Source organism: Nilaparvata lugens, chromosome 9, assembly GCF_014356525.2.
Source record: "Nilaparvata lugens isolate BPH chromosome 9, ASM1435652v1, whole genome shotgun sequence".
NCBI classification, from domain to species: Eukaryota; Metazoa; Arthropoda; class Insecta; order Hemiptera; family Delphacidae; genus Nilaparvata; species Nilaparvata lugens.
The window spans coordinates 17,356,649-17,377,309 of NC_052512.1; the positions used below are offsets into that span (position 1 = coordinate 17,356,649).

At 34.2% G+C, this 20,661-nt stretch overlaps 1 protein-coding gene across 1 annotated transcript in view; it reads right to left on the minus strand.

The window, feature by feature from the left end:
• Positions 1–20,661, minus strand: part of LOC111044466 (transducin-like enhancer protein 4) — a 202,902-nt gene that overhangs the window by 22,992 nt on the left and 159,249 nt on the right. Inside the window, 4 exon segments of the mRNA XM_039435578.1 lie at positions 3,685–3,952; positions 7,397–7,557; positions 10,764–10,855; positions 20,299–20,352. Of these exon segments, the coding sequence (XP_039291512.1) occupies positions 3,685–3,952; positions 7,397–7,557; positions 10,764–10,855; positions 20,299–20,352 (575 nt within the window).

The following is a 20,661-nucleotide window of genomic DNA, read 5'->3' on the forward strand; positions in this document are numbered from 1 at the left end:
GTATTGACCACTTTTTTGTCAAGCTTCCGCGTTTCTTCAATGCATCTTCTGTTATTCTGCAGTCCTCGGTTACCGATCACTATGCTATTTGCTTGAATATATTATCGACAAAAACTCATAAGCCGCCTAATACAGATAGAGTCATTATTAAAACAGACTGGAAAAAGGTGAGGAACACACTTTCTAGTCACAATTGGAATAGAGTCATTGAACAAAACAACGTTGACAATGCAACAGATATTCTCATTGAATCGGTACAAAACATAATTGCCGAAAAATCACATGAAGTAAAAGTTTCATCTAGAAATACTCAACTCAAACCATGGATAACTGCTGGGCTAGTAAATTCTATTCGACATCGTGATAAACTCAGAAAAAAACTCAATAGACAACCATTTAACTATCTCCTTAGAAATGAGTTTACTCAATATAGAAATATGCTACATTCAGCAATCAAGCGAGCCAAGTATAACTATTACAAAAACAAAGTTGAAGAAGCGACTGGTAACCCTAGAAAATTTTGGTCGGTTATAAACGAAATCTCAGGTCGTATAGATAATAGTAAATCATTCCCCGTAAGTGCATTCTCCCGCCCTGGTGAAGTCATCGACTCTCAAAAAACTAAAGAAATTGCCAACCAATTTAATCAATATTTTGCCAAAGTTGGGACAAACCTAGCAAATTCTATAATAACCCAGGATGAACCAGTAGTGAGAGATGATGAACATGCTGCGGACTCTGAATTTCAACTGCAACGGTCTCAAGGCAGGAATTGGAGGAGGTAGTGAAGAGTTTGAAAGGGCGATCAGCTCCAGGTTGTGATGGAATCCCTACTAGAGTGATTAAAAACAATATTGACATATTAATACATCCTATCCTACATATAGTCAATTTAAGCATTCTGGTTGGACACTTTCCTTGCGCTCTCAAAACAGCCAGAGTAATACCTATTTATAAATCAGGCCCCAAAGGCATATTCTCCAATTACAGACCTATTTCTTTGTTGGCAACATTATCTAAAATAATCGAAAAGTGTATAAAAATACAACTGACTAAGTATTTAAACGAGTACAATCTCATCTCCAACTCACAGTATGGTTTTCAAAAGTCCAAAAATACATCTGATACTCTTTTCAATATGTCTAGGGCTATCTCAAGTAGTATTAAATCAAGAAGAAAAGTACTGATAACCTTTTTGGACTTGGCAAAAGCCTTTGATACAGTTGACAGGAGAATTTTAATAAAAAAACTTGAATCATTGGGGATAAAAAATATCTCTCTCCGATGGTTTAAGAGTTACTTTCACAATCGACAGCAATCAGTTTGCATAAATGGTGAAAATAGTGATAAAGAGAATGTTGAGTATGGGGTAGTCCAGGGAAGCACCCTTGGGCCACTGCTATTCCTAATCTATATCAACAATCTGTCAAAATTAGTAGTTGAAGGTGAGTTGTATCTGTTTGCTGATGACACAGCACTAGTGTCTACTGGGAGCACTTGGGAGGAGGCCTACATGAGTGCTTCAATTGATTTGTCAAAAATAAAGAACTGGTTTGATCACAATAGCCTTACAGTAAATGTGGAAAAAACGAAGTTTATGCCAATAGTTACAAGAAATCAAGCTGATCCAGGCTCTCTAATACTAACGATGCATTCTTGTAATAATCCCAGGTCTGCTGGATGTAATTGTAGTATGATTGAGCGCGTTGATCATTACAAATACCTGGGCGTTGTCTTGGATTCCAAGATGAGTTGGGTACAACATGTCCAGTGTGCTAAGAATAGGCTCAGAAAGCTGCTTCACGCATTTTCAGAGCTTAGTAATGTTCTGAGTGTGGATCAGTGCAAAGTAGTTTACTTTGCCTATGTCCAATCTATAATACTATATGGAATTCTAGCTTGGGGAGGGGCTTCCTCCTCAGTCATTGAGCCTCTCGCAGTCACCCAAAGATCAATTATAAAAACAATTTTAAAGAGAGACTTTAGATACCCAACAAGACAATTGTTTATCGAATTTCCCGTACTGAATGTTAGACAACTTTTTATTAAATCCTTGTTGATCCACATAAGAAAATACAAAACTGAACTTCTGGGAGAAACAGTTAACCATAGCTACTCAACTCGCCACAGATCCAATTACAGCTTTGAGATACCTCAGCTGACTCACGGCTCTGAATTGACAAATCCTTCATACCTGGCCCATGTCTTGTACAGAAATGTGCCAGGGGTGATTAGGGAAGCAGAGGCATTTAGTTTGATAGTGTTTAGGAAGAGGGTGGACAGGTGGCTGTACCAGATTGGTTGGGAAGCTTCAGAAGAACTACTCCAATCTCGTTATGCTTGGTGACCAACACGACTTCAAGGTTTCCAGACAATTGATTGGTATTTATTTTATCATTGATATAACCGATTTGACTGTTTTGCCTTTCTGGTTTATGCTTTTTTTCATTCTCTCTTCTGAGAATTTCTGGAATCCCTGCCACTGCGGTCTTCAAAAAAATATTGTTATTTCTTCTTTATTTATTCTTTTATCAATCAAGGTATTAAGTATACTTATTCCTACATACATATTCCTACATACTCATTCTTAAATATACATCAGCACATATATTATCTATTTTATAATCAGAATATTAATAATACATCCATAATATAAGTGTATTCTCTATTAACAGGTGATTTTTTAAGAGCTTGAGAACTTTTTTAAACAATAAAACGCATAAAATTTGCAAAATCTCATCGGTTCTTTATTTGAAACGTTAGATTGGTACATGACATTTACTTTTTGAAGATAATTTCATTTAAATGTTGACCGCGGCTGCGTCTTAGGTGGTCCATTCGGCTTCAGTTCTTGCAGGAGATGTATTTTATACGGTTTTACACCAAGATCTTTGCATAAAATCTTCCATGTGGTCGAATAACACAAACCCAATTGCTGCGAACGGCGACAAATAGACATTTCACGGTCTTCAGCAACACTCTCAGAAACAGATGCAATATTCTCTTCTGTACGCACTGTACGCATTCGTGTGGTTGGTTTAATGTCCAATAAAGTAAACTGAGTGCGAAACTTGGTCACAATCGCATTAATTGTTTGCTCACTTGGTCGATTATGTAGACCATAAATCGGGCGTAAAGCGCGAAACACATTTCGAACCGAACACTGATTTTGGTAATAAAATTCAATGATTTGCAAGCGTTGCTCGTTAGTAAGTCTATCCATGATGAAATGTCAAAGCATACTGAGCAAATACTAATGCATGAAAATCATAACCTAAAAAAAATCTGAGCAAATACTAATGCATGAAAATCCTAACCTCAAAAAAATCACCCATTATTTACTTCTATGAGCAGATTAAGCTTATTATGTATAAAGTGGAACTCCCCCCCTACACACAGATGGATAGTCTAGTAGGGGGATTCCAAAATATGTTGTATATTGTATTTCTTATTCGTGTATTATGTTTTTGGAAATAAACTGAATTGAATAAACTGAATTGAACTACGTGAACTATCGGATTGGGAGAACAGTAAAAATTGGGACATAAACGCCCTATACCATGGGATATCTACTTATGCTATCGTTTCTCTATGCTTTTATTCAATGGACCTAATGAGTTGAGTAAATTTGTCTGTATTTAAGTTTGAACAAATTTTGTAATTTGATTTGAGTTTTGTACTTACGGTTTGCCGCCAGGTATGCCGGCGAGCGAAGCGGGGCCGAGGGGCGGCGCACGCATCTGCGCCGGATCCGGGTAACCGACGAGGGGCGGAGGCCGGGAGGCGGCAGCTGCAGCGTAGGCGGCATTTAGCGCCGAGGGCGGCAGATTTTGGTGGCTCATGCCGTATGCGGCGGCGGCTGCAGCTGCGGCCAGGTCGTGGGCCCCAGCACCCCCCGCCCCGGCACCGCCAGGACCACCTCCCAGGTAGTGCGGGTATTGAGCCGCCGATGCTGCAATCAATCAATCAATAATTTTATTCAATTCACACAGTATACAAGGGATCAAAATATAAAGTATCACAATCAATAGCAATAAATTATGATAAATCTGGATAGTATGTACTGCATGATAATATACGATTCTAATTTTCGGATTGTTTTGTTACCCCTCGCCAGCAAACAAACCATAAGGTTTTTTTGCTGATAACACAAATCTTTAAAATTAAATAAAAATATAAATCTAACACAAAATTTTAAGAGATTAAGGGCCGTTTGCACAGTGAAAGCTTAAACTGAATTCAATCAGCTGATGGCTTAAACTAAAAATTAACCACATTATAACGAACGAGACTTGATATGGATTTAATCCAGTTTAAGATGAAATTTAGTTCAACTGACACTGTGCAAACATACCTTAATAATTATGTATTCTTTGTACCGGTACTTTAAAGTGATTTTTTTTCCTAATTTAACGAGCGTTAGCGAGTCTCACTTTTGACTTACTGAAGACGAAAGTCGTTGTCAGTCTGTGTGTATGTTCTACAATAGCTTTAGAAAGAATTGATCAATCAGCTTCAAATTTTGAACACCTATTCTTTGAACCTTTTTAGAGGTCAAGTTCGTTGGAAAACGAAATCGACTCACTCCTTCGCCCTTTTCCAGGATATAGAAATAACATTGAAAGTGCATAAGAAAAAAATTGTTATGATTTATCATTTAGTCAGCTGAAGAACTCATTGCATGCAATTACTACAGTTTTTCCATCCATTACATCAGCTGAGGCTATTTGGGAGCTATCATACGAGCTGACACATGATACACTTTTAAATCAACAGTATCACACGGTATGTATATTATCAATGTTCGGTTTTCACCATTCATTACTTTCCTTGCCCTATTACCATAGGTAAGGAAAGTATTGCTTTCCGAAAAAAATTAAGGTACCCCAATTTCTAAATTTCTATACGTTTCAAGGTCCCCTGAGTCCAAAAAAGTGGTGTGTGTGTGTGTGTGTGTGTGTGTGTGTGTGTGTGTGTGTGTGTGTGTGTGTGTGTGTGTGTGTGTGTGTGTGTGTGTGTGTGTGTGTGTGTGTGTGTTGTGTGTGTGTGTGTGTGTGTGGTGTGTGTGTGTGTGTGTTGTGTGTGTGTGTGTGTGTGTGTGTGTGTGTGTGCGTCTGTGAACACGATATCCCATCTCCCAATCAACGGAATGACTTGAAATTTGGAACTTAAAGTCCTTACACGATAAGGATCCGACACGAACAATTTCGATCAAGTGCAATTCAAGATGGCGGCTAAAATGGCGAAAATGTTGTCAAAAACAGGGTTTTTCGCAGATTTTCTCGAAAATGGCTTCAACGATTTTAATTAAATTCATACATAAAATAGTCATTGATAAGCTATATCAACTGCCACAAGTCCCATATCTGTAAAAATTTCAGGAACTCCGCCCCATCTATGCAAAGTTTGAGTTAGGTCTCAGATATAATTTAAACGAAAAATTTCGTGTGGAAAAGATTGAGCATGAAAATCTCTTCAATTAATGTCCAGTAACATTTTCACCTAAAATTGAAAATAAGCTTGAAATTTGAGAAAATGTGATTATTCAATTGCAAACTATTGGAAACTGTTGATTCTATTAAATCATTCACTATGAAGAGATAGCAGATCTCTTGTGTATCCAGCGTTATTGTCCTGTCACCAGCTGGCTCAAATCTTTGAATAGTAGACTTGAGATGCGCGGGAACACTAGCGTCAGGTGATCAATTTTCATAGCGGCAAGGAAAGTTGTGTGAGTGCGCCACACCAGATTTTTTCCTCTTGGAACTCTTTATCGAAGTCTTGCATCACTTGACTATCTCTATACTCTTTGCAGGAGTATGTCAATTTGACTGTAGGATTTTAGAATCTTGTTTTTTATCAGAATTTTTGACTTCTGTATGTGTAAAGGATGATTTTGTGACTATATTAATAATTCTTTTTGTAATTTGACACTGTTCAGATGTATTTTGTGCATTTTGATGAATAAAGAAATTTTCAATTCAATTCAATTCAATGGGACATCCCTTGCCCAGGTTGGTATATTGAATTTGTTAATTTGTAACATTTTATTATAATTATTGATAGTATAAATACATTTTTTGAAATTCTTTTTAGTAAAAACTATGACCAAAAGTCATTTGTACAAAGTGTGTTCGAAATGACTATCTCTGAAGCTACATTACAGGCTATAATCATATAGGTATCATATTTATTTATATAGTGAGGTCCACGTTATAATGACAGTATTTGATCAACTTTTGGTTTTGCTATCCTTGTCTATTATTCGACAAAGCCGGGTTTCCTATCCTTTTCTAGGTTCACAACTATGCCAATTATGTTTTTTACAGTGTAGAAATGTAATTAATTAATGCAGAGAAACGGCATTGATATTCTCCTATCTTTATCCACTGCCATTATAACGTGGACCTCACTATAGTTTATTTCATTGAAATGTAGCCTACATTGAATAAAATAAGATTCAGAAGCAATGCTCATCGTTATAATATGAGCATATATCATGATTGCAGTGTCCCAATGTGGGCTGTCACCAGGTGGGCAGATGGTCATGGCTTTGTTTTAGACAGAATAACTGGATTAAAAATAAGAGTACAATAATGTTCTTCTATATGTCAAAATATCCATGAAATAATACAGAATGCATTATTGGTAAATGGTAAATGTTTAAAGTGAAAATTAAAATTCCTCTTTAAAAAAAAAAACGTTGAGGTTTTTTTTTAAAGAGGAATACTATGAAAATATTGTATGCTAAATTTGTATTATAAAAAATATTATTTGCTAAAATTGTCTATAAATTCTTCATCATTGCTATTGTTTTATTTTTCCCGTTCTTATAATATGTAGTTATTTATTATCTTATATTAAATATAGGAGTATAGAGTATAGTTAGATACCTATACTTAAGTTGCAAAACGAATGAGAACCAGTTTCAGGTAATATTGTGATAATGGTTAATTTATTATTATTTGCCATCTAATAAAAAATACGGTAATATTAGCGATCTATAATTTTTGTTTTTTTCTTAGGTTACAAAACATATTTTCAATTTTTCTTAATAACGGCTGGTGCTACATCTGAAATTATTATGTCTGTAATAAATTGAGGCTATAAACAGCTGATAAAACATCGGAGTTGTTGCCAACCTAACACTCACTAATTTCCCACAACTTGAAGTGTCCCAACGTGGGATTGTATCAACGTTGCCCTATATATTTTTCCTAATATATTCTTTCGCTGTATTATTGTGAGTAAAATTTGATTTGATTTTGATTTATTTATTCAGGACCAAGCCACAGGAAGCGTTTAAACAAAACAACATTCGAAAACGGTACTTGAGCCCGGTGGCACAAAAGCTGGTTAAGTAGATAAGCTAGAAGAAGTATATATTGAGTGTTACCAAGTGAAGGAGGCTTGCCGAGTGGCTTGGCGGAAGCTGACCCGCCACTGCCCGACCCGCCACTTGTGGGAGTCACTGACTTGGAGATCGGTGTTGTCGGTTTCTCCTCCATCTTTTTCGTTGACGGCGTACTCGCATTCGACGATGTACCACTGCGCGGACTGCAAACAAATCAATCAATCAATCAATTGAGAAATGAATTACTATTTATTATTTATTTATTGACCGAGCGAAGTGAGGTCTAAGATTCAAGTCAACGGTTTGGCATTTCTCTTAATGTTTAAATATATGAATGTTTAAATGTTTTAATGTTTATATGTTGCGCATTCACGGCGAAACGCGGTAACAGATTTTCATGAAATTTGACAGGTATGTTCCTTTTTTAATTGCGCGTCGAAGTATATACAAGGTTTTAGGAAATTTTGCATTTCAAGGATAATATAAAAGGAGAAAGGAGCCTCCTTCATACGTCAATATTAGAGTAAAAATCAGACTATAGAGTTATTCATCATAAATCAGCTGACAAGTGATTACACAGATGTGTGGAGAAGCCAGTCTATTGCTGTATTTCTATAAGGTCTATAGTTTCAATCAGGTACTTGTGGATGAGAATACTGCGTGAGGTCTACTGTTCACAGAACTACTTGTAATGTCACACTGATTAGCGTCATTGAATCTCTGATCCCTTGAATGACATTATACCCAAGTTCCACCGTAAATTCATTGATGTATTGGATATTTTTTATATCTGAATAAAATTATTGATCGATCGATTGATTGATTATAATGTATGAGTACAGAAATCGAAATACGAAACATAACAATCAAAAAATAAATTTCCAATAAAATACAAAAGCAGTCTTTATGGTGGGGTGTGCTGAAAAGTAAGAAAAAAGAAGGAAAAACACCTAGCCAAGGTGGGGAAAAAGAGAGAAAATGTGAGCAAAAATTGTAAGGGAGTCCACTTCTAACAAATTCATCTAAAATAAGTGGCCTTGCAAACAGTATTTAGATCAGAAATCTCGAGCCTCATACGTCGATATGGAAGAAAAAGTTACTGTTGGTCCAGGTTTTTATTTTCAGAATTAAATCCAGGCAATGCAACCAGGATATATTGAATACTAGGTTTGGGAAATGATTCTGAATGACCTATTACATTGAGATGTCTTGAGACTTAAAAATTGCTCTCAGTTCATCAATTGCGGTGAGCGGCTTTAATAATTTTTTTAAAAGAGTGGAGTTTGTTAGATAATATTATTCCTGTGTCCTGAATATTGTTATCATAATTATAATTCAAATTAAAATGAAGAGAGTGCGAGCGAGCTGAGTTGTCACTGGGAGGCATCATTCAAGTCACTGATTGACATAGTTCCAACCAAAAAGCAGAGCATAACAGACGAATATAAGGGTTAAGTAACAATAAAAATACCTAGATAGTTAGATAGATAGATAGATGCCTTTTATTTCATTTTTTTCACTTTTTTGTAGTTGAGAAGTTGATATTGTGGTAATTATTCATAAATTAAATGAAAAAGACTAAGAAATTGTCAAAAAACCACAGATTTATTGATACTTAGAAAAACCGGTTTCGGTTATTACACCATTGTCAATCTTTGATAAACTCAAATCAGTTAACCAGAGATTGACAATGGTGTAATAACCGAAACCGGTTTTTCTAAGAATCAATAAATCTGCGGTTTTTTGACAATTTCTTAGTCTTTTTCATTTAATATTCAATCAGTTTACCAGAGATTGAGAATGGTGTAATAACCGAAACCGGTTTTTCTAAGTATCAATAAATCTGTGGTTTTATGACAATTTCTTAGTCTTTTTCATTTAATATTCCTTTCATTATTTACACTTCACAATGTCTAAAGTGATGTGGGCGAAATTGAGGCAATAAGCTCCCCCGCTTCAACTTAAACCACGAGAGAGAGAGAGAAAAAGCCTAACACTCTAAGAGAGAGAGAGAGAGAGAGAGAGAGAGAGAGAGAGAGAGAGAGAGAGAGAGAGAGAGAGAGAGTGAGAGATAAATTTATATACGTGACTAATCGTGTATATCTCACATCTGGGAGAGACTAGTGGAGATTTTTGGACTATAATGATTATGATGACGCCGACATGAATCATTTATAGATTTTTGTGAAGGTCGATGACGGTGATAATAATAATAACAACAGGAATAGGACAGAAGTGGAGAGCATAATATCCTTTCACTCTCAACTGAAGTTTATTACTATGTTAATGGCGAATAATTATTACAAATGTGTGGCACATTCACAGAGAAAAAAGTGTTTTACAGTGGATGAAATCAGAGTAGATTATTGAGTGTCAGCCATTTTGAATCAGTTCCAAAACCAACTGCAATATAATTAGACACCAACAGCAGCAGACAGCTGGCACCGATCTGAGAAATAATCTCGAAATATTTGTCTCAGTGGCGGATTGGCTGGACTTCAACAGAGAACTATGATGTGTTAACAGGCTGACAAAATACAAGAACGCACATGCACAAATAAACTAGTAGTTCTGTGAGCAGTAGACATGGCGCAGTATACTACAGCCTCCTCTGTCCATACTGTCCATCAGAGATAAAATCAAATCAGGAAGAAATAGTTATTTGTATATATCTAGAGTGAAAAGTACTGTTTTTACTCCCTGAGGGAGAAATTTGAAGCCCGAGGCGAAGCCAAGGGCAACAATTTTCCTGAGAGAGAAAAAACATTTTTCACTCATGATATACACAACATTTTTCCTCCACCTACATTTTAAAAAAAAACTTCAAATAAAATAATTTTTAGAAAAGTACGTGACCAAATAATGTGTTACAACATAATCTAAAAAGTAAACAGAAACAGCTGGCTTGTAATCACAGTTCTCCGCCGACAGCGCTATCTGTTGGCAAAAGTTGTAACAACAATGGCCGCCACAACTACAGCTATGATGAAGTTCCCGTTTCAAATTTGATTAGATATTAAGGAATATTCGTTGGCTGGTATTTTGAATAACATGGAATTGAAAAAATTATACATTCTTTTTTAGTATAGTGATATGAAGTTTGTAATAATTTTAGCAAACAAACATAAATTTTATAGATTGATCAAATGTCTGGTTGAGGTATTGAATTTAGTTGGTTCAATGACTACTCTATATGCTTCCTCATCTGAGCTTAGACCTTCTAACCTATTACAATGTAAGTTTTTAAAATAGAGATGCTTCCCATGTTATTTAAATACAGTCACTTTTCCTCCATAGGGAGTTTTTCTGTTTTTTACTACCGAGAGCGAAAAAGTGACACTTTAGTATTATGTTTCTGGGAGTAACGTAAGTACTTTAGACAGGAGGTGAAGGAAAAAACAATTTTTACCTGTGGGGTCCAACGTGCTCTTTTTTGTTGGTCAATTTCTCTAATCCATTTTCTCGTGGCGAAGCCGTGCCATTGGGTGGAGATACAGGGTCCTGTCAAACAAACAAATTTCGGTATCAATATGCAAAATATCAATCTAAAAATAAAAATCAGCAGCAACAGGAATATTGTGATATGATATTTAAATTAAAATATTGGAAATCGTAATAATTCATACGTATTTTAATAATTCATTCTCGTATTTCCATAGAGAAGATATAGCATAGCCTAATAAGATATCCCATGGTATAGGGAGTTTATGTTACAAATTCCATAGTCCTTGTAGTTGTTTTTGGTGAAGCTATGTGAAGCAGATAGTCTCTCATACTTTTGGTAGAGTTAGTGGGAAGGATATTTTGAATATTCTTCCCGAAGAATAGACATTGATATGTCCAAAGCTCCGCCAATTTATGTAGATGCATAACAATATTATCTGTAGCTATTCCAAATTGCTTTTTTCATATCATATACAGTTCATTAATTATTTTCTTGGTCTATATTATGTAAATTTATCTATCATTTTGCTGTATTGTACAATAATATAATAAATAATAATAAAAATGTTTATTTTCAGTCAAAGAAGATACATAACATAAAACATCTTCATACAAATAGAAACAAGTTTTCAACTGAAAAATAATACACATATGCAAAGCTCAAGGAGCTTGTCCGCATATGGGAGCACAGTACTAATGATATTACACTGAATATATTTAAATTAAAGTAAGAAGTAATAGATTCAAAAAACCGAACAATCAACTAACTTATCAAGAAATAACCGAACTATCCCTGTTAATACATTATAATTAAATCTTTTAATGACAATATTCAATTAATAAGAAATAAAATAAATGAATGAAAAAATGAATCGAATAACAAAACAAAATGAAATTTCACATCACTCAATGACACAAAAAGGAAAAAATTAAAATACCGTAATGAAACATTTTTTCTCCTTTCTCAACCAAATGCAGCTCTATACACTGCACAGAAACTCTATGAATGAACAACAATATAAGTGTATAAGCCAGTAAATATTGTAATCTACAAATAAACTACTCAATCAATCAATCAATACTGTGCCGTTCTTACACTCTCAACCGGCCAAAACAGTAATAATAGACAGTAGTAGACAGTAATCGGTTTGAGTTAACAAAAAATCGGATTGAAATTTGAAACATTAACTACCTATACAATGGGATAACTACTTATGCTATTTTTTCTCTGTGGTGATACCAAATTAGACGTTTTTAGACGAGCCGACAGGGCAGGAAACTCCCCGATCAGCTGATTCCCGAACGCCAACCCAATCAGAGAGCTTCCTACCCTTCCGACTCATTTAATAAAAGCCTGAAAAACGCCTAATATGATCTCACCCTCAGTAAAGATTGGACTTGTGAAATCTCACCCATGAGATTAGCAGAAATCCGCTGAGTGAATTTCTAACCTTATCTAACCTCAGCTTCATCACACATAAATTTGAAAGGAAAATAGCACAAGGACTACCTATGCATTTTGCATCCAGGTGTTTCTTACTCATTGGTTGAATGGAAGAACTCACACACACTGAATAGGGCATGGCATGGAACGGTGTGATAAGGCAATCTCCATAAGATCAACACTTTGTATCTCCAAGCTGCGCCTCCTCAGATGTGCTTAGTCTTAGCTTAATCTGATGCACTATAATTATATTCATGAAAATTATCCATTTATATCTCAATATAGACTTCCTATGTGCTTAGTTAGTTGTCCAGCAGTTTGTAATTTTTTATAATTATAGATGAATGCAGCTTACTGGGAATTGAATGGTATATCTCCTTGCTGCTGATTTTCCCGTGCATATATTCTAAATTTACAGCATTGCATTTACAGCAAAGTATGGAATCAGTTGAATATTTTTATCAGTTTGAAAATTATTTTCAGATATGTTTCTTGTCCAGGAACAATGCCCTAGAATATTGGTAGGGAATTCAGAAACACACTGTATAATAAAGTTTTATTAAGTAGTGTCAAAAATTGTCAGAATATTGGTGTACACAGTTAAAATATTAAAATTATGGGATTCTTAAAAATATAATTTTTCGCCACACTGCACAGAAAGCAGCTGTTTTCCAGTCCCTACGTAGATCTGAAAGACATTGTTTGCAGACGACTCTCGTCTGACATCAGAACAGGTTTCTTTCCGGCGTAGGCCGGAAAGAGTACCTTTTCCAGCCGCTAACATGGAACTAGGAAAGGTGATCAAAAAACTTTTCATTATTTGTGTTCATTATTCAATAATTAAAACATTTATAATAATATCATCTTATTGTCATTTGAAATAATAAAAAAGTATAAACTCAACTTCCCACATAATTGAACACATCTTTTACGTTATTTAGACAAATCAGAATAAAAAATAAAAATACTTGGACAATTTCCTGATATTCAGATTACCTCAGATTTGCTGGAGCTATCACCTTCCACTTCTGTTTTCGGAAGTGCTTAGTAAACAACTATTCTCATATATATATATATATTATATATATATATATATATATATATATATATATATATATATATATTATATATATATATATATATTGTTTATTTTTGTGTGTGGCGAAAAATAGCGTTCGCACCACGGGCAAAAATGTTGTTATTCCGGCTCTCAATCTTTTCTAGTCCTCGGCCTACGGCTTCGAACTTGAAAACCGATTTCGAGCCGGAAAAATCTCATTTTCTGCTCTAGGTGTGAAATATACTATTTAATACGTGAATATTTCCTATTTTCAGTTACAATAATGTGAAATATTTCTTCTATGATTAGTTTTGAAACATCTAAATTTGAAAATCTACTTTGTGGAAATATTTGAGAACTGAAAATTTTGTGAATTGAAGAACTACAAGACTTAACCCATTTCGGAATATTTGTTACGTTACATAAATTTGGAAGAGGAATAGCACAAGGTTACCTTATTTTTCCTCTCCCTATCATTTCGATAATATACTTATTGTATAAATGAATAAATAGGATCATCCAAGTATTATGCGCTAGGTTGTACCATAGAATGATCTTCTGAAACCACCTTCCTATAGTGAATAAATTATTGACTTTCATTAATATATTTTTCAACCTTATCTAAAGTATGATAAACTGAGACTGTCCTACCTCTAATAAATAACTGACCTTTGATTTTCAAGCATACTTTCGATTATTAATAATTATATGAGTGAGTCAGTAGCTATTAAATTTTATTAGGGTACACAGATATGCTTGTAAGCATATTATCTCCATTAACGATTCGACTTTCAAGGCAATTACTAGGTGCTTTTTTTATTGACATGAAATTACAGGTGTCAGTCACAATCTCTCTCTCTTATTCACGCTTTCTCACTCACTCTCTCTCTCTCTCTCCTCTCTCTCTCTCTCTCTCTCTCTCTCTCTCTCTCTCTCTCTCTCCTCTCTCTCTCTCTCTCTCTCTCTCTCTCTTCTCTCTCTCTCTCTCTCTCTCTCTCCTCTCTCTCTCTCTCTCTCTCGCTCTCTCTCTCTCTCTCTCTCTGGGAAGGATATTTTATATCCTTAAGAGAATCGACAATTATTTGTTGCAACACCGCCGATTTATGAAGTTACATCACATTATTATACTATCGTTATTCTAATTGCATCCTATATTTTATTCTCATTGATTAATTATGTTTATACTTTGTGAAATTCGTTGAATAACTAGCATTATGGTCATTTAATGTGAATTAGTGTATAAGCTAGTAAATATTGTAACATACATAGATAAAGAAATATGATCCAATCTAATCACTCACTCTCTCTCTCTCTCACCAACATTATTAATATAAGTTTATAAGCCAGTACATATTGTAATCTGCATGGATAAAGGACTCAATTAATCAATCTCTCTGTCCCTCTCTTACTCGCTCTCTCTCTACCCATATCTCTCTTTCTGTCTCTTATTCCTTTCTCTACTCTATCATGCTTGCTTTCTCTCTCAGTCTCAACTTACTCGCTCTCCTAAAATCCACTTTCTCTTTAAAATATAATTATTCGTCAACTAAAATTGTCCATTATTCCAAGCTGAAATGGAAGATTCTTATCGAATTATTCATGTTTAAATATCCTCATTCCATTTATTAATTAACTTATTAATTTATTTATAATGACAGTATTATCATTCATCCCCTTATCATCATCACCTGGGCTTAAATAACTCGCAGAGTAATTAATAAAATATATAAATAAATTATTGGATAACTCAGAAATTCTAATAACTATTGGTAATAAATCTAATATAGCCTACAATGATGATTTCTAATATCCTTTAGAATTTAAACTTTGCATTCTCTCAAATGAGACATTTTTATAATTATAACTGCTCCTATTTTATCAAGTTTCAAGCTCAAAGGTCTCATTTGGCCTCAAAAGTCTTGTCAAGATGGTTCTATGTTTGGATTGAAATGTAAATACCATAGTTAATATAGACCAATAATCTAGAGAAACTATCTCTTCGAAACAGAAGGTTAGAATTGGTAACTTAATTAACAGACAGTCCAATTTTGTAAGGTTGGCATTAAGTTGAGGCAGGTTTCTAAACAAGATTTGAGTTCTGTCACTTTATTATGTAACTAGCTGGCCAAATGTAACCATAGAGAAACAATAGCATAAGTAGATATCCCATGGTATAGGGCGTTCATGTCGCAACTTTTACTGTTATCTCAAGCTAATAGTCCACGTAGTTATTTCTCGTGAAGCTTTATGACGCTGGTAGTCTCTCATATTGTGCCGTTCATATACTCTTACCCGGTCAAAACAGTAAAAATCGACAATAATCGACAGTAATCGGCTTGAGATAACAGTAGAAGTTGCAGCATAAAAGCCCTATACCATGGGATATCTACTTACGCTATTGTTTCTCTATGAAGTAACTTCGTACCGCCAAATAGTTTAATGCATCACATGACCAACTTTAGCTGAATGCACACCTGAGGAGGCGCGATGCGGCATTTTATTCATATAGATAATTTTCGATCTACAAAATAAATAATTTATTAAAAATCAATTAATTCTGAACACCGAAGACAGCTCAATTATTCGAAACAAAGCAATGTCTTTAGAGTATGTAAGTCTTTAACCTGAGGCCGCACTGCTGGATGGTTACACACAGAACAGTCATTTTGTTTTTAGTCGGGGCGTTTAGATTGAAATACAGGGGCGGTTATGGAGCAGCACACACTCTTGTCTACTATCTACCGACGGCTGTTGTATGACGCAATGATTATAACAGCTTATTTTTATTTCTGTGTGTGGCCAGCTCACAAATCTTCTCCATAAGAATTACATGTAAACTTTGAAGGACCGTAGGAAAGAGTCCTGAAGTCGGATTATAAATTTGACTAGACGGATATGGCGAGCGAAGCGAGCCTGACGGCTAGTACTATAATAAAGTAAATAATTGGTTCATACACGTACTGTATGACAAAATTATGTTTTGACGCATCATCACGTCTACACTACTGGACTGAAATCAACTTGAAATTTTGCATATACATTCTTAATTAACCGAGGATGTTTCTAGGCCTACTTCAAACTCTTCAAGATTCCACTCGGTCAAGTTTTCAGTTTGTCGAGGTTTGAAATAAACCCTTGAAGAGCACGGGTTACCTAACTATTTTTTTTATTCACCCATGTAATCCTTATCTTTGATTATTATTACTCTCGAAACCGTAATCCAATAAACACCAGAAAATCAGATAGAGAGATTAAGCTAACACAATATTTTGAACAAGTTTATAACTCAGATTATATAGCTGATAACAGGTTCAACATTTTGATTCCAGATATCACTCCCAAGACATTGAATTTTATTCTGCTCTGAACGTATACTACGATAATATCAGGCAACATTTCAAAGTAGCTATTTACAGTCTTGTAAATATATAGTGAGGAGTTTTAATGGCAGTGTGTGATTAGCAATAGTATTGCTATCCTTGTCCATCATTCAACTAAGCGGATCTCTTTCTCGCTTTGCTCTGTTGCCAGAAAATCTTTTAAAAATGTAGAATTGATAATTGATTAAAAAAATATTCCATCCTAATTATGAAAATTCATCATTAAATTATTGAGAAATATAATTTCTTGCCTAATAAAAAAATCTGGTGTGGTACACTCACACAACTTTCCTTGCTCATTGATCTATAATCCTCATTCTTAAACGAGGATAATTTAGGGGAATAACATTATGCCGATTGGTGGCTGAATAATTTTATTAGAACTACGATTATACTATTGTTATTGTTTTCAGAGTAAATTTTCCTTTGTTTGAATTATGAAATTTGAGAATTTTTTGAAAGTTGTCAAAACAGCTGTTCTACAAATAAAATATCGACATGTTGTGTTCTTTTGAATAAACTGCTCTACCTACCTACCTCACGCACAAGAAGGAGGTTACAAAGTAAATTTCTCAAGGATGGGGTGGACCCCCTGTTAGTTTCTCAGGGAGGAGAATCATGCCAGTTAATAGAGCTGATATATAACTATACAGGGTATGAATTTGAAAAAAAAGGTCAAGTCATTTTTGAAAAAATCGTGATAGAAATTTAACAAAATTCATTTTCTCATGAATATTACGGAGCTCCTGCAATTTGCCCAGGAATGAGACTCATGTCAGTCGATAGGGCTTATAAATAGCTATTTAGGGTATAAATTTGAAGGAAATCGTTGGAGCCGTTTTCGAGAAAACCTTGAAAAACATGGTTTCTTAGCCATTATCCGCCATTTTGAATTGAATTTTCTTGAATTTCTTATTGTCGGATCCTCATGGTATAAGGACCTTAAGTTTAAAATTTCAAGTCAATCGATTAATTAGAAATGGAGTTATCGTGTTCACAGACACACACACACACACACACACACACACACACACACACACACACACACACAAATCATGTTTTTGGACTCAGGGGACCTTGAAACGAATAGAAAACATGAAATTAGGGTACCTTAATTTTTTTGGAAAGCAATACTTTCCTTACCTATGGTAATAGGGCAAGGAAAGTAATATAATTGTTCATTTTAAACGAGAATGGACGGTTAATATTACATCTATAAACCTGTATCAGCTACCGTCTATAGAAGGCATTGAAAATACACAGGATCGGCAACGTTTTTCTCCTATCTTTCTCCACTGCCATTATAAAGTGGACCTCAATATAGGAAGAAGTAACTTAAAAACAAGACTTTACAGGTGAAGAAACCGTTGTAAAAAGTAGATTGTAGATTAAGTATAGCAGTCAACCAATCCAAAATTAATTATGAATCAGATACAAGGCACCGAATTTCCAAGTTGTTTTATAATGTTGACGATAAAATCTAAGGAGAGAGCTTTAAGATGTTGGTTTTATCGATGTCAGGATATCAGACAGTTTACTACACTCTTATTAATAATAACATCCAGTTTTCAAGCCAATCTAACTGCAATGAGAACCACGTTAACATAGCAGTATTAGATCAACATTGGTGTTGATATCCTTATCTATAATTCTACAAAACCGATAGTGCCATCCTTTTCTAGCGCCGCAAGGTTGCCACATCGTCCATTAGGTGTTGAAATATAATTAGTCAACAAAATAATCCATCCCAATCCATCATTAAATAATTGAAAAAATATTCTCTTGACGGATAAAATATAATTGATTACAGAATCATATGGCAGTATTAGATCAACATTGGTGTTGATATCCTTGTCTATAATTCAACAAAACCGATAGTGCCATCCTCTTCTAGTTCCGCAATGTTGCCACATCGTCCATTAGGTGTTGAAATATAATTTGAAATATAATGCGCACTAATATTCTTGCAGCGTGTGTTATTTTAATTCTGTTGGCCATCGCTGGCATTGAGTCTAACCCGGGTCCACAGAGGACTGTCGATGATTTGTTTCAAAAATTAGAAAATATAGATAGAACAATTCCGCATTCAAAATACACGCCAACAATGTCAACAGCTGATTGGGATGACTGCAAGATAATACGCAAAGTAATACTTTGTGCACTAGAGCGGAAAAGTGATTTTTTGCGTTCTGTAATTAGTGCAGGAATGGTCACTTTTCAAGGTAACTGTAGGAAAATATAATTTCGGGACAGTATCAATTCATAGATTGGGCAAAAATATGGAAGTTTAAAATGAATAATTTCTTGTATTCAAATCAACTTATATTGAAATGGTAGAATCTCACTACAATATATAGATCAAGCAGCTTGTTTTTTTTTGGGAGGGACTACATTACTATCCTGATTATCATATTTTTAATTGTCACGATAGTGACAGAACCGTGTCTCAAAAATAATTTAATTATAATTTTTTTTTTAATAAAATACAGTACTTTCAATTATTTTAAATGTTATAAAATATAGTATAATTTAAAAAAATTCATTTTCATCTTAAACTGCAGAGCAAGCAAGAGAGGAAAACGTTCTATTCAATAAAAATGTCTTAGCAAAGCTTCCACGCCATTGGCTAAGAACTTAATACAAACTCAGCAGTTGCGCTGACAAAATTTTCATTCCTAAAAAAAGACCACTCGCTTCTCGTTCAACTGCGGTATCGACCACGAGTCCAGGTTTACCCAGGAGAGTCAGTTCCATATTTTCTGTAAGTTTCTTTTTCTTTAATTTTCTTTCAAAATTCATTCTCCTCCTTTTAAACAGTAATATCTCAAATAATAATAATAATAATAATAACAATAATAGACCGTTTTCCTCAACATATTTTTTTTATAAATTTAAATTCTTAAATAAAATCAATTTCATTTCAGATAATTAAATATAAGCCAACGGTTTCACAAGAAAGGGCGTAATTGTTTAAAATAAGATTTGTTTGTTTAATCATCCGTATTACCGATTTTCAACCTTTTGTATATTTTTAAATATTGTTCAAAATTGATAAGAACTTAATGTCAATAAAAACTAAATTACTTTTCCAATTCTTACTTCTTCTATTTTCATCCTATTTCAAAAATTCAAACACCTTGTGTGAGTCAAAATTTTTATTATCAAAATTTCCAAGTTTTTGTGTTTTTTCTTTATATAAAAAAAGACACTGGTGGAGGCGTTCCTGTTCCTGTGAGGTAATTGAATGAATTGATCGAAACCCATACGATTTGGAGGAATCTGGGGATTTATTCATTCAATTATCCACAAATTTAAAGATCCTATAATTTTTGGTAGTGTGCTTTACCAAACATCGAGTAGAGGCACTAACCACTAAGAAGAATACAATCGATCAGTAGGCCTACTAACGAATTGATTATTTGAATAAATCACATTAATGTGAAGAACATAAATAGATGATGAAATAACACATAACAAAACACTTATAATCTTTTCGTTAGACTGGTCATTTCTCTTTATCCCATATATTTGTTACATAATATTGTATTAACTATATAATATATTTGAATAGATGAATTATAAAATCAGAATCTGATGTATTCGAAATAAAACTAACCTCACTAGCATCGTCGACTACGAGGTCCTGATCACTTTTTTCACCATCGCTTCCCTGCGAAAAAAATTTAGAATTCATTAAAATGTTATTCTAAATATAATACCCATATAATAAGTATAAATATGATTTTAAATTTAATAATCGTCTATACTATAATAAAGTGAAGAACTGGATTATACACGTACGGAATAGGAAAATTATGTTCGACGCATCATCACGTCTCAACTACTCAACTGATTAACTTGAAATTTTGCATAATTGATTCTCAATCCACCCGAGGATGGTTATAGGCATATTCTCAATTCTTCAATATCACATTGCGTCAAGTTTTCAGTTTGTTAAGTTAATTATTAGACCCTTGAG